This window comes from Neophocaena asiaeorientalis, unplaced genomic scaffold, assembly GCF_003031525.2.
Source record: "Neophocaena asiaeorientalis asiaeorientalis breed wild unplaced genomic scaffold, Neophocaena_asiaeorientalis_V1.1 scaffold86, whole genome shotgun sequence".
Taxonomy (NCBI): domain Eukaryota; kingdom Metazoa; phylum Chordata; class Mammalia; order Artiodactyla; family Phocoenidae; genus Neophocaena; species Neophocaena asiaeorientalis.
In genome coordinates this window covers 617,197-632,370 of record NW_020175039.1, presented here as the reverse complement: position 1 = coordinate 632,370, position 15,174 = coordinate 617,197, and the positions used below count along the sequence as shown (strand labels likewise).

Below are 15,174 nucleotides of genomic sequence, written 5' to 3'. Positions count from 1 at the left end.
ACACACACACACACACCCAAATCCATGCACGCGCGCACACACACACACACACACACAGTTGATCTTTGAACACAGGTTTAAGCTGCACAGGTCCACTTAAACACAGAATTTTCTTCAATAAATACGTACTACAGTACATGATCCATAGTTGGTTGAATCTTCTGATGCAGAACTGCAGATACAAGGGGCCGACTAAAGTTATACACTGATTTTCGACTGGGGGTGGGGTGCGGTAGGAGAGGGTATCAGCACCCCAAACCCCTCATTGTTCAAGGGTCTACTGTACATACATATATACATGTACAAAAACATTTATACAAAATTGGCTTTCATAGTAAGAAACTACGGTATAGCACAGGGAACTCTAACGGCCTATATGGGAAAAGAATCTAAAAAAAAAAAAGTGGATATATGTGTAAACATAACTGATTCACTTTGCTGTACACCTGAAACTAATACATTGTAAACCAACTATACTCCAATTAAAAAAAAGGATTTCAATAATTTGATTGTATTGTACATAACTCTTTTAGCAACTCACTTTTTGGTCTGATTGCAAAGTAGGAAATATGGGACTTTTAAGGAAGGATTGTAGGAAGTTCATAATAGATAATTAGGCCTTTATTTCAAGATACACTAGTTCAAAGGCAAGGGGAGAACAGTATGAACTGGCTTAGTATATAAATCAAAGTTTCTAGGTAATAGGCTGTTGATTAGAGCATGATGTAATGAGGCTAATACAGCAGCCTGGGTTCATAAGCAGGGCTATTAACTATACAGAACAGGGAGGACCCTACCCATTGTCTCATAAGTGAATGCTGTTATTAAGGGGTGGAATGAAGTTAGCATTTGAAAACTAAGTGACAGGTATCGCGCTAAGAGCTATTACAGTGAAAGCATGCCAGCAGCTGCTCCTTTGATAAACTCTAGTTCCAAATTTCTAAGTAAAGCTACAGAGGGAAAATTCTCCCTCAGGAGCAGTAACGCCATTTGTCACCTAGTTCTACCACTGGATTCCTGGTTGAGGCCAACGGAGAAGTAAACATTAGAAAGATAAGTAAACATTAACATGCTGTGTATCCATACTTGGGTTGAAGCAGCAATTACTGGCCTTAAGGGAGTCACCTCCTGTCAGAGTAAGTGGATGATCCTCAAACCAGACTAACTCTCCCTGCAAATACTTTGCACCAATAGGATTACACTGATAATGGCCAAAACTATGGTTTACACTTGTTTATGATCTTATAAGGCTGGCAACACAAACATACCGATTTTTTTTGTCACCCAGATCTCATTAAATTGATTCTAAACCAATGGTTCTTTATGGGAGAAAAAAAATCAAATCAGTTCAGTGGGCACTGACTTTTTTCTTGGAATCACTCTTTTAAACTCATACTAATGGGATGGAGGTCACTGGGCTTTGAACACTTGGTTTCTAAATTTAATTTCTCCCAGTGGAAATGCCTAATTAAAATTCTAAGAACACAGGTTCCCCTTTGACTATGAGGACAATATTACAATATTACTGATCCAGCCAACCCCCCAACCCCGGATTTAGGAGGATCCACTAATGACAACTGATCGGTTGTGATTAATACTGTGATCTGTGACCATGAGTAGCTTGAAATTAACTGGTCCACTTGGTAATCAAACCACTTGACTTGACCAACATGTTGCCATAACCAGCTGAGGTTTAAATAAGTACATGTAAGATGTGTAAGAGCATCTCATAACTTGCATACCATATCAAATAAATGTTCTCTTCAATTAGGAAAACTGGGAACTTATATGCTTTATTATAACACAGGTGATCTAAAGCAATGGTTCCTGATTTAGCTGCACAGAATCACCTCAGACCTACTAAATCATAATCTACAAGAGGCGTTATGTTTTTGTTTGGTTTTAAAGCTTCCTTAAGAAATTCCGGTGTACTTCTAGGTTTTAAAACACCAAAGCACTTGTCACTCCTCTTCTGGAACAGCTTTTAAAAGCTACTGCAACCTGTCACTCCTTTGAGAATGGATTGCATTATTTTCTAATCAGCTCAAGTCAGGTGGATTAGATGCCTTACTACAAATTTGGGTAATACTAATTTCGGTCAGAAGATAGTAACTTTGCTTTTCTTAGGAGTACTGCAAAACACCTCTGCAGCCAAACCTAAGAGGGGGAATTTTTAAAAAAATGATACTATAAACATAGTACTGTAACATCTTACGGAAAAATCTGAACGAACTTTTTGGCCAACCCAGTATGTGTAGACTTTCTTACTTTAAAGCATTCCCCTCCCACCCCACCCCCTTCATTCCGATGTAGAAGTTGCAACAGGCTTTTGACAGAGTCTATTTCATAGTTACATACACTGGTTGCCTATTGCTAGAGCTACACACTGGAACAAAATGCAGATCTCATCCTTCTCCTCACTTGATTCCATGCCCTTTAGGTAAGTTTTGTCTCTTTCTGCTTACAACTGCATTCCATTAAAAAAAAAATCAGTCTAGTGGTTATTTTTTTTTTTAATACAGAGGATAGCATCATGTAGGAAATAAAAGATTAATTCTATATTGTTATCTGACATCAGTTCTATAAACTTACTATAAACAAAATAATTCACATATACCACATACAGTGATATGCACAGCTAATATTGCCAAGTTTTCTCTTGTGCAGGTTCTACACAAGTTTCACAGTATCAATTTCTCCAAAGAACACTTTCTACAAAAAAATCAACACAAACTTTCACCGTAATACTCACCAAGAAAATCACCTTTCAGATGCAAATTCAGTTCATAAAGTTTTGCCCATCATCTGCCAAAACAACTGGGGACACATTAACACTAATTAGAGAAGCACAGGTTTTGGAATCACACAGACCTGTGCCCAAATTCCTGTACCCCATTATCTCCAAGTGGGACCATGAATTTTCATATCACTAGTCTGAGTGAGTTCTTTCCATGGGATGTTGTGAGTCAAGAGGGCTTTAAAATCAGCATTTAGTACCATCTGGAACAACCCAGCAGTTGGTCTACACTTCCCACTTTTTACCTAGTTAAAAACCAAACATCAAGTGATTTCCATTTACAAAAGTAAAAAAAAATATAATCCTTATTCCATGAATACTGTCATACTCCTGATAATGCAGTACCAATTTTAATTTATGAAGTTCAATTTTTTAAAGACTTTCTTCCAAATCACTTTGTGATCGTTAAGCACATTCATCTGGGATTTACCGAGTGCCTACACCCACCACATGCCAGACATTGTGCTGAGGCATTTATTCAAGAATCACAACTGCAGAAAGAATTTTAAGACTTAGAATTTATTTTTCCCACACTGCAAAAAATTCCTAAAGTTTCGTGTATTATTTGAACTGTACTTTACCTGAATACTGAACTTCAACAATTTCATTGTGACTAAAATGTTCCTAAGATTACTTTGAGCTCCTCACACACAGTTATCTTGGCATGGCTTACTGGAGGTTCACCTTAGACCCTAATACTAAGGATCAAATCACTTAAATGACCCATTTACAAATTTGCTATTTCTAAAATTATTAAATGGGCTTTCAAGTGTTCTAGCTATTCATGTTTCCCTAAGTTAGCTTCATGACCAATCTCTATCATTACTTGTTAAATTCAGTCATTCTTAGGTCTTCTCTTACTTCTGGCTAAATAAATGATGTGGTATAGAAAAGGCATGCAGTGCGTAAAATGTTTCTTAAAACCCAAGATTTGAATTTAAATAAAGCATCTATCCATGTTACCCATTAAAGTATGTAAGACATTCACTAAGACTCCAGAATAGCGGCCTTTACCTTCCCTGTACCCCTTCCTACTAAAAACTGTGATCAGCAAGTAGTATCAAGGCAATAAAAATGTCTTAAGCTCCATATTGAGATGCTTCAAGTTCCATATTGAGATGCTTTGTGTACTATCTTTAACTTTAGCTTGCCATAAGTTCTTTTTCATGTGAATGAGATACAAACTAAATGATAAATTTATAAACAGAAAATGATGCCCATCTGCAATATGGAAGGTAAGCTAGGAGCCAGACATACGATCAAACCTAGGTCCAGCTCCTGGCTCTGCCATTTCCTAGCAGCAACCTTGGGCAACGCTGGTATAATTAACAGTTCTCATCTCACAGAGCCCATGTGATGACTAAATGAAACACATATAAAAAGCTCTCAGAAACAGTGTCTGGCACATGATAATACGTACGTATGCTGTTACTGTTTAACATTTCTATTGTTTATGCTTTTGGGAATATAAATGTTATGTTATTTTGCTAACCTGAAATGTTTTTAACATTCTTATCAAGAGTACAAAATACTTATTGACTGACTATATGCACCATATAGAATACACGATCTACAATTTTGATAGGTGACAGCTTTCCTCCCCAGACTGAAACAATCTAATAGTATTCATCAGATACCATGTGAAAAACAAGGCTATAAAAACTGAGTCTTAAGTTACAGTAGGCAGGCAAAGATATAACCCTCTAATACTTATTCAAAATGAGTATTTAAAACTGTAAACAAAACAAAAAAAAACCCCAGCATTATCTGGATTTAACACACTACAGTTATTTTCCAAAATTAGGAACTAAATATTTAGAAGCCTGAGATCATGCCAACTAGTCTCCTAGGGATGGAGGCATAATTGTAAGATCACTTAGTTGCCACCTAAGCCTTTCTTGCTGCCCAACGTACACACTGAGGGATGGAACATCAACAGTGCCTCACTATGACAAGTTCTTTGTCAAGAAAGTGCACTAGCATCTTGGAGTTTGGGGGTGGTACATGTCTATATTTACAGTGCTACACACGTGATTCTAACACATCCTTTAGCAAGACATGCACCCCTTCCCCATCCCCTTTTAAAACTCATTGACATGAAGAACCTTGCAATCACAACCACAGTTTATTTTGTGAGGCTGTGTGTTCCCTAGCTGCAATGAATTTTCAATCTTTAAATAATTTAACTATATAACAATTCAAAATAAACACTGTCCTGGATTCAAAAATGATAGCAGAGAATTACAATTTAACAAGTGAACAAAGAGTACATCATTTTTGCAGTTGGAAGACTATGCATCCATCCTCCTTAAAATTCTTCAAGCAAATCACCAAATCTATTCACAGCAACAGGATTAAATGAATGGTTAGGATGCATTATTCTTTTGAGATTAAGACATTAAAAAATGAAGAAAAACGGCATGAATGATCTCTTGCTGAAAAGAAAGCAAGGTCAAAATGTATCACTACGCGCTTAACGAGCTAAAATAAAATGCACTAAATGCGCTAAAACATATAAAACATGTTAGGTGATCCAATTTTCTTTTTCAATGCAGCAGCATTCTGCGACCACTCGACTCAACTGCAATTGACTGAAATGCAACTGAATGCAAATGGCTGCCTTCGCCCACCATACAACTGCAATTCAGAAATGTTTTAACATACTTACAAGCATTTAGAAGCATAAATAGCAAACCTGTTCTCCAAAACTACCAAGTATGTCTCTGAATTCTAAATGTGATTTGTACATCCACACTTGAGACAATGACATAAATTTAACTTGACTGATTTTTAATAGTTCAAACCAGCACTTAAATTTTTGTTTTAATGTCTCATTTAGATTTCAAATGGAAGTTTTTACATCTTTCATATTTATTTACTTGACAGTCTGAGTGTTCTATTTCCCAAAGTGTTATATATATACCAATTAAATGATATATACAACACTTTGAGAAACAGAACACTCAGATTGTCAAGTTAATAAAAAAATTATGAAACGTGAAAGAACCAGTGTTTTCCTGTAGGTAAACACGCTGTCACTAAAGAAATTCCAATTGTGTAAAATGAGAAAGGGAAACCCTTCGGCTTTCCTTGTTACACCTGACCTACTATCACTCAAGTATGGTGAAAGTATCCTGAGAATAATGTTCATGATAGTTTTCATTTGTATCTTAACTGCATCACGTAAAAGTGGAAAACATAGAGATTAAGAGCATAAGACTTATAATCCTATAGGACAGATGGAGACAAAATTAAATGTAGGAAGAGCATATTTGCAAGTTAAAGGAAAATTATAACCCAAGACGCATGGGGAAAAATATTTATGTGGAGTTTTTAATCCATATTAGAATTCAGTTGTAACTTGACCATAAATTTAAAACAGATACCATCTTCTGAGACATACATTCTAATAAATGTATCAACAGTATCATAGTCAGTTGGTTACTTGAACTTATTAGTAACATGTCATTTTTCTATCAACAGAAATCTATAGTGGTTTGCCCCAATTACATATCTGAAACACTGTCTTATGAAAACAAAATTAAATAAAACTGAAGATAAAAATACTCTGAAGTTAAAATAAAGCAAACTATAATCCTCGGCAGATCAATCAGGTAAAAAATATTGGTGAAAGTTGGAAGCACAGGATAACTGACATGAATCTTCAGCACAAAGCACATCTTTTGAAAACATGAAACGATGACTCTTTGGAGGACAACAGCTAAGAATGATCCAAGAATCATCAGGTTTGAAAAATATTGCTTAATCACTTTCCAAAACCCAGCTGCAAGAACTAAAGATCTTATTAAAAAATATTAAGGTAATCGTATTTATTGCATCTTTAGAATGCATTCTGAAACAGAAAATTAACAGTGCATCCCAGCTTCACCAAAATATATATTTAAGAGAGGGTGAACCTAAGATATTTAGAAACAAAGTGTAGACTGTATGTGCTTTTCAGAGGGGCTGAATTAAATACAACCAGCTGCCAACTTTGTGCTCTGACACACCTGAATTAGTGAGTATGTGATACTAAATTCATTTATTTTTGTCTACAATAAAATGAAATAAAAACACTGCCCTATACAATCCACTATTAGCAGTGAGTACAACAGCAAAAAATTATTGTACAATTTATACATACTAAAATATTTTCTTTCTCTAGAGATAATGCAGAACAAAACCTAATCATTGTAAGAATTTGCGACATCTCAAATTACAGTAGGGAAAAATCAAACCAGGGTGTATACTGAGCCCAAAACAAAGGTTCCTGGTCATTAGGCTATTAGATTAGTAAGTGCAAGTGGTAGAATAAAGCATGCTCAAATTTTATGCTTGGGTCTCTGTAAATTTACCAAACCTTTAAATTAAACAAGACGAGCTAAAGAAATGCCTTAAGCAGAGCAAGATAATTGGGAATTGTGTCATTTCTTTTACCATTTTTGTTACCCAACTTATACAATGCGCAAAGTGCTAAGCAACACTACAAAAACACATTTACATGAACACTGAAGACCTGGGGAAATGAAATCCAACAATTTTATTTTAATGAGCTGTATTTTCTAAATTTTGTTTTATTTTTTCCTGTTTTCATACAGTATTGAAAACAAAACGCGGCACATTCACATTTTCCCGAGGAACTGTAAAGATGATCTCTACAGGGATAAACGTTGTAAAGCCTGAAGCTCAATCAACTGATGTTGAAAACTCTCAAAGGGAGTAAAGGCTTGATCTGAATGGTCTAAAACATGTACTGTAATTTAATAGAAGAGATGGTCGTCTTAATATTTAATGATTTAAAAGAACTTCCCAGTCCATGCGAAGAGTACAGTCCAATAATAAATCAAGTTTCTGAATGCATTTTATGCTACATATGTGTATACTTTGCGATCCTCAGGTGTTCGTGCCAAATATTCTCTCTCAATGAGTCCTTCGATACGTTTTTTAATAACAACTGGACTTGGTAAGAATCGAGCCTTCAACTGCTGAGTTACCTAAAAGAGAAGGTTAAAAAAAAAAACACTAATTCCTACCAGAAAATTAAAAAACAAAAACAAAAAACATTTCTATATAAACACACAAAAATTCTTATTTTTGAGTAGAACTGATATGTCATTTTAAGACTCAGCTCAAACTTTACTAATTTGATTATGAACATTAAAAATACAGAAAATTAAAAAGGATTCTATTTGAAAATGTAATGTATGGCTAGAACATACCTCCTCACATCAGAATGTGAATGCTAAAGTGGATTAACAGACGAATTAGTTGCAATATACTAGTATGAATTTATACCACCATATAGTTTAACCCATTTTGAAGCTATAATCTAATGACTTCTGGGTTACTCCCCCAATTCACAGAATTTGGGTAGCATAATGTGTTTAAAAGCACAAACTCGGGACTCAGACTTGCCTGGATTCAAATCCCAGCTCTACGACTTACTAGCTCTGGGCCCTTGGGAAAGTTACTTAACCTCATGAAGTTGTTGTGTATATTAGATGAGTTAACAGATGTGATGCTTTAGAATAATGCCCAGTCCATAGTTAAGTGCTACTCTTGGTATTCTTTTCTCCAACAGCTGTCGGGATTCTAGGTATCGTGACATCGGTAATAATACAACAGGAACTACAGCACTAGCCGAAATCTGACTATGTATCAGTCAGTTTTGTTTATATTTATTTATTCAATGCTCTTAACCCTGCAAAGTAGGTTGTCTCGTTTTACAAATGAGGAAAATAAGCCAGAAAGGAAAAATGATATGAACAAGTAGTAACTAGAGCCAGAAGAGATGAGAATCTACATCCTCCTGCCCCTGAAGCCCATGCTTTTCTCACTAATCCAGTTAGTGATCTTGCAGATCACTCATCTAGCCATAAGCCAGCTTCTCTTTTACAAGTGTTGGATCAGTTCATTTCGAAGGCTACAATGGATTATTAACTCTTCAAAGTCGGAAACGTCAGCACTTCACTCCCCAACTAAAATCCATCACTCTTCTAATATTATCACTCCAGTATCAACAAATTTGTTCTCAACCCACTTGAGACCCTGAATCAATCCTCTGGCCCTTTCTTCTAAGCTATCAATAACTTCTTTGTCTGACCTCACCTCTTTCCTTCATAAAAGATCACCTGAGCTGCACCCCCAACAGTACCTTCAACTCCCTGACTCCTTTGGTTCTGGTTCCATAAACACCCATTCTACATTTACTACATCACCCAAAATCCACTACTCGGTTCTTTATTGAGTAAAGTTGTCGTTTTTACACCTTTTGTGTAGACCTGGGGTCCACAGGCAAATACAGCCCGCTGCCTGTTGTAATCCCTCCTGGAACACAGCACACTCACTTGTTATCTACGGGTGCTTTCATGCTGCAACTGGCCATTTAAAAAAAGGTTGCCAATCTCTGGTTTAGGCTGATAACACAAATTTACAGCATTCAAGGTCAGCAAGTTCTCAAGCACCATAACCTCACATCCTGTTTTACATAAGAGAAGAGGCCATTTCAGTTTGAAATTCCTCAAACTTCCACAACCTTACATTTATCCATTTGTCCATGGCTTGTTTCCATGCTTCATTCCAACCACCCCTGTACCCAGCCCTGGGTTCTCGGGAAAAGTATTTGGTAGCATCCCTGTTAACACATCTACCACCTACCTGTGTTCTCTATACAACCCTCTCGCTTTTCTTTTTCTAGACTTGAGTACATCAAGTAACCCCTCATCTCATTTTTCTTCCCTTTTGTTTTTAAGCATCATCTCTCCTTATCCTTAGAATATAAATATAACTCAATGTCTTCCCATCTAGAAAAACAGTACCCAGAAGCCCTCAACTCAACACTTAATCCTCTAGTATTGCTCTCTGTGCCCTTCCCACGAGCCAACACCTCAAAGGAGAAACCACTCACTTGGTGGTTTCACCTCCATTTACTTCTCAAGGAATTACCATCAAATGTCTATTCTTACCAGTCCAATGAACACGGGAAAACTAACCAGTCACCTAATTGCCAACATGTCTTAAAGGTTTGTTTTGGTTTTTTAATGATTTTTTAAATTACTGACTGACCACTCACCTATAATTCTCTTCCTCTGCCATGTGATACGAAGTCAACTTATAAAAAGTGGTATTAGCTGACCCGTGGAACACAGTAGCACACTGCCCCTCCCTTTTCAGTTAAAGAAACCAGCCTCTACCTGGCCAAGCAAGCAAGGGTCTCAGAGTCGTCCTCCACTCCTCCGTCTCATTTCCCACGATCAGTCAATAAATGCCGTCAATTTCACTTCCTATGTGTCTTCATTCAGCTCTCTATCTTCAACCAATACTTTATTCAGCCCTAATCACCTTGTTCCTCACTATTTCAATGGCTTCACAATGGTCCTCCCCTCCTTAGTTTCCTAACTTTTACTCAATAAATAAGCCATTAATTTTTAGAAGTATAGGTAGTTTGTTTTACAGCAAAGTACTAAATAGCAGTGAAAAGCTTTTTCTTTATTCTTCATGGGACAATATTCTATTATTACCTTCATTACAAACATATTAGTTCTTAAAGTGTGCACATATTTTGACGCACTGGCTATGTTTAACTATCAAGCAAGTACCTACCATGCTTTTAATAATGTGTTATTTGACTACGGTTTTCTAATTTTAAGATTGTATTTTAAATTAGCTGAATACAGTACTTTCCTAAATTTAAATAGTTAAAGTAATTTTGTCTTTTCTACGTTAATCCAGTCCGGAAGTGTCCTCACCTCTGCTACTAACACATTGTGCTGCATCTTCTTCCTAGATTTCATTATCCGCACTATAGCAGCTTCTATCTCATGTTTTCTGTCGTCATCTACTTTCTGCCTTGTTTCTTTCCTTTCTGGGTCAGATTCACCTTGTTTGGCAGCAACTAAAAGAGAAATAAAGACATTTACCATGTGATTATGATGTAAATTTCAAAAGTAAGGAAAAATGTTTGTAAGCAAACTTAATATAATTTACTATTGTCAAGAGAGAAATCAATGTCAACCTCTGAATACACACCACACATATACTTATTAATTAAACACTCAAAAAGTGCCTAATTCAACATTTACTTTAATAAATATTTAAATAATTAACAAGCAGTGATATAAAAATTCTTCAATTCTAAATTATTCTTTTTAAATATTAGGAGTTTAATTTTACAGAGATAATAAAACCAATTTTATTTTTATAGAATTCAATGACTCCTTTCCTAGAAGAAAAACACTAGCTGATATATTTAGCAGTAAAATTATCAGTAAATAGTTTTCATTGCTTGTGACTTCCAGAGGTTAACTAGTATTTTACCACCATGACTCTAAGTTAAACCTCACCAAAAGTACCTCAAACAGGAGAAATGTGAGGACTTTTAAGAGGAGGAAAGAACATGTATTGCCAAGATTTAGTTAGCTAAATAAAAAATTTAAAGTACCACTAGAATGTCACTTAACTCCGTAACAATTCTTTTGTACCTCTCATCAATTATTCAACAATTTCTTAACATGTATCTTGGTAATTATTAAATGTCATAATCTCAATATGACTAATGCAAACTATATTCCACTCTTTAGAAGTCTTACTGTTATTCCCTATAGTCTTCAAGGCAACTGCTAAAGAATTAAGTATAAAAGTCCCTTTCTCTTATAACTTTGCTCTAATTGAAGCAGCAGAGAAAGATTTTTTTAATTTATTTGGTCATCAATAGGAGACAGATGTGAAGTTTCTGGAGGGAGAAATTGTAAAATTACAAAGAACCATATGCAACATTGCTGACTTAGGCCTGGGCACAACCAGGAGATAGCAGACTGTACAATTTAGAAGATCATTTTGGTGTGCATATTCATTCAGCTGTTTCTAATTAGAATCCCTCGGTTAAGAATTCTGCTTCAGTATCTTCTCCCAAGTTAATCAATACCTTAAAAAAAAAGAGTAAAATTAAATGCTCAACTAAAGAAGAAAAATGCTTTTCTTCAAAAATTCAATGTCATAAGGGGAAAAAAAAGATAGAGGCACTGGATTAGATTGAATAGAACTAAAGAAAATTAAAATCAATGTAATGTGGAACCCTTGACTGAATCCTGGATCCAAAAAATAAGATATGAAAGGCATTTTTGAGATAACTGTGGACATGTAAATATGGGTGATATATAAATGTTTGGAATTATTAATTTTTGGGGGTGTGATACAGTATTACAATTATGTGGTAAAATCTTAATTCTGAGATAGGTATATGCTCAAGTATTTATGTGGGAAGTGTTATAACGCTGGCAAATGAAGTTAAAATGATGTAGGAAAGGAGGCGGAGTCAAGATGGCGGTGTGGAAAGATGTGGAGTTAGCGTCTCCCCACAACTAGGGCACCTGCCGGCTGCTGGTGGGGGACTCTCATGCCCAAGGAGACAGGAGGAACTGCAAAGTGAACCATATTAAATGCTCCAACCAAAAGACACAGACTTGCTGAATGGATACGAAAACAAGTCTCATATATATGCTGTCTAGAAGAGACCCATTTCAGACCTACGGACACTTACAGACTGAAACTGTAGGGATGGAAAAAAGATATTCCATGCAAATGGAAAGAAAGCTGAAGTAGCAATACTCGTATCAGATAAAATAGACTTTAAAATAAAGACTGTTACAAGAGATAAGGAGGGACACTACATAATGATCACAGGATCAATCCAAGAAGAAGATACAACAATTATAAATGTTTCGGCACCAACACAGCAGCACCTCAATACATAAGGCAAATGCTAACAACCATGAAAGGAGATAAAAAGAATATTATAGACCAATATCACTGATGAACATAGATGGAAAAAACCTCAAGAAAATACTAGCAAACAGAATCGAAAAGCACATTAAAAGGACCATACACCATGATCAAGTGGGAATTATCCCAGGGATGCAAGGATTCTTCAATATATGCAATCAATCAATGTGATACACCACATTAGCAAATTAAGGAATAAGAAACATATGATCATCTCAATAGATGCAGAAAAAGCCTGTGACAAAATTCAACACCCATTTATGATAAAAACTCCATAAAATGGGCATAGAGGGTACCTACCTCAACATAATCAAGGCCATATATGACAAACCCACAGCAAGCATCATACTCAATCGTGAAAAACTGAAAGCATTTCCACTAAGATCAGGAACAAGACAAGGATGTTCACTCTCGCCACTATTATTCAACATAGTTTTGGAAGTCCTAGCCATAGCAATCAGAGAAGAAAAAGAAATAAAAGGAATACAAATTGGAAAAGAAGAAGTAAAACTGTCACTGTTTGCCAATGACATGATATTATATGTAGAAAATCCTAAAGATGCCACCAGAAAACTACTAGAACTAATCAATAAATTTGGTAAGGTTGCAGGATACAAAATTAATGCACAGAAATCTCTGGCATTCCTCTACACCAACAATGAAAAATCAGAAAGAGAAATAAAGGAAACACTCCCATTTGCCACTGCAACAAAAAGAATAAAATACCTAGGAATAAACCTGCCTAAGGAGGCAAAAGACTTGTACTCAGAAAACTATAAAACACTGATGAAAGAAATCAAAGATGACATAAACAGATGGAGAAATATATCATGTTCTTGGGTTGGAAGAATCAATACTGTGAAAATGACTATACTACCCAAAGCAATCTACAGATTCAATGCAATCCCTATCAAACTACCAATGGCATTCTTCACTGAATTAGAACAAAAAATTTTACAATTCGTATGGAAACACAAAAGACCCCGAAGAGCCAAAGCATCTTGAGAAAGAAAAACGGAGTTGGAGGTATCAGGCTCCCCGACTTCAAACTACACCACAAAGCTACAGTAATCAAGACAGTACGGCAGTGGCACAAAAACAGAAATACAGATCAACGGTACGGGACAGAATGCCCAGAGATTAACCCACGCACACATGGTCAACTAATTTACGACAAAGGAGGCAAGAACATACAATGGAGAAAAGACAGCCTCTTCAATAAGTGGTGCTGGGGAAACTGGACAGCTACATGTAAAAGAATGAAATTAGAACAATTCCTAACACCATACACAAAAATAAAGTCCAAATGGGTTAAAGACTTAAATGTAAGACCAAACACTATAAAACTCTTAGGGGAAAACATAGGAAAAACACCCTTTGACATAAACCACAGCAAGATCTTTTTTGATCTACCTTCTAGAGTAAGGGAAATAAAAGCAAAAATAAACAAATGGGACTTAATTAAACTTAAAAGCTTTTGCACAGCAAAGGAAACCATAAGACAAAAAGACAACCCTCAGAATGCGAGAAAATATTTGCAAATGAAACAACAAAGGATTAATCTCCAAAATATACAAACAGCTCATGGAGCTCAATATAAAAAAAACAAACAATCCAGTTTAAAAATGGGTGGAAGACCCAAATAGACATTTCACAAACGAAGACACACAGATGGCCAAGAGGCACATGAAAAGATGCTCAGTATCACTAATTATTAGGGAAATGCAAATCAAAGCTACAATGAGGTATCACCTCATGTTGGTCAGAATGGCCGTTATCAAAAAATCTAGGAATAATAAATGCTGGAAAGGGTGTGGTGAAAAGGGAACTCTCCTGCACTGTTGGTGGGAATGTAAACTGATACAACCACTATGGAAAACAGTATGGAGGTTCCTGAAAAGACTAAAACTAGAATTACCATATGACCCAACAATCCCACTACTGGGCATATACCTGGAGAAAACCATAATTCAAAAAGAGACATGTTACACAATGTTCACTGCAGCACTATTTACAATAGCCAGGACATGGAACCAACCTATATGTCCAATGACAGATGAATGGATAAAGAAGATGTGGCACTTTATACAATGGAATATTACTCAGCCATAAAAAGAAAACTGGAGTTATTTGTAGTGAGGTGGATGGACCCAGAGTCTGTCACACAGAGTGAAGTAAATCAGAAAGAGAAAAACAAATATGTATTAACACATATATGTGGAATCTAAAAAAAAGAGGTAGACATAGAAAATGGACTTGAGGACATGGGGTGGGAGGGCGAAACTGGGGCAAAGTGAGAGTAGCATCGACATACGTACACTACCGAATGTAAAATAGTTGGCTGATGGGAAGCAGCTGCATAGCACAGGGAGATGGGCTTGGTGCTTTGCAATGACCTAGAGCGTGGGATAGAGAGGATGGCAGGGAGGCTCAAAAGGAAGGGGATATGGGGACATGGCTAATTCACTTTCTTGTGCAACAGAAACTAACACAGTATTGTAAAGCAATTATACTCCAATAAAGAGCTATTTAAAAAAATATTTTAAAAAATGCTGTAGGAAATATATACATATATGAAGGGAGAGAGGGAGAGCACG

The 15,174-nt window shown here is 36.0% G+C and overlaps 1 protein-coding gene across 2 annotated transcripts in view; it reads right to left on the bottom strand.

The window, feature by feature from the left end:
- Nucleotides 1-7,314: 7,314 nt before the first annotated feature.
- CUL3 (cullin 3) overlaps nucleotides 7,315-15,174 on the bottom strand; it is a 74,026-nt gene continuing 66,166 nt past the window's right edge. For both annotated transcript variants that reach the window (XM_024763189.1, XM_024763190.1), the window contains exons 14-15: nucleotides 10,546-10,691; nucleotides 7,315-7,791 (exon numbers count right to left, since the gene is read on the bottom strand). In XM_024763189.1, the coding sequence (XP_024618957.1) occupies nucleotides 7,660-7,791; nucleotides 10,546-10,691 (278 nt within the window). In that variant the 3' untranslated portion in view covers nucleotides 7,315-7,659. The remainder of the gene's footprint in view (nucleotides 7,792-10,545; nucleotides 10,692-15,174) is intronic.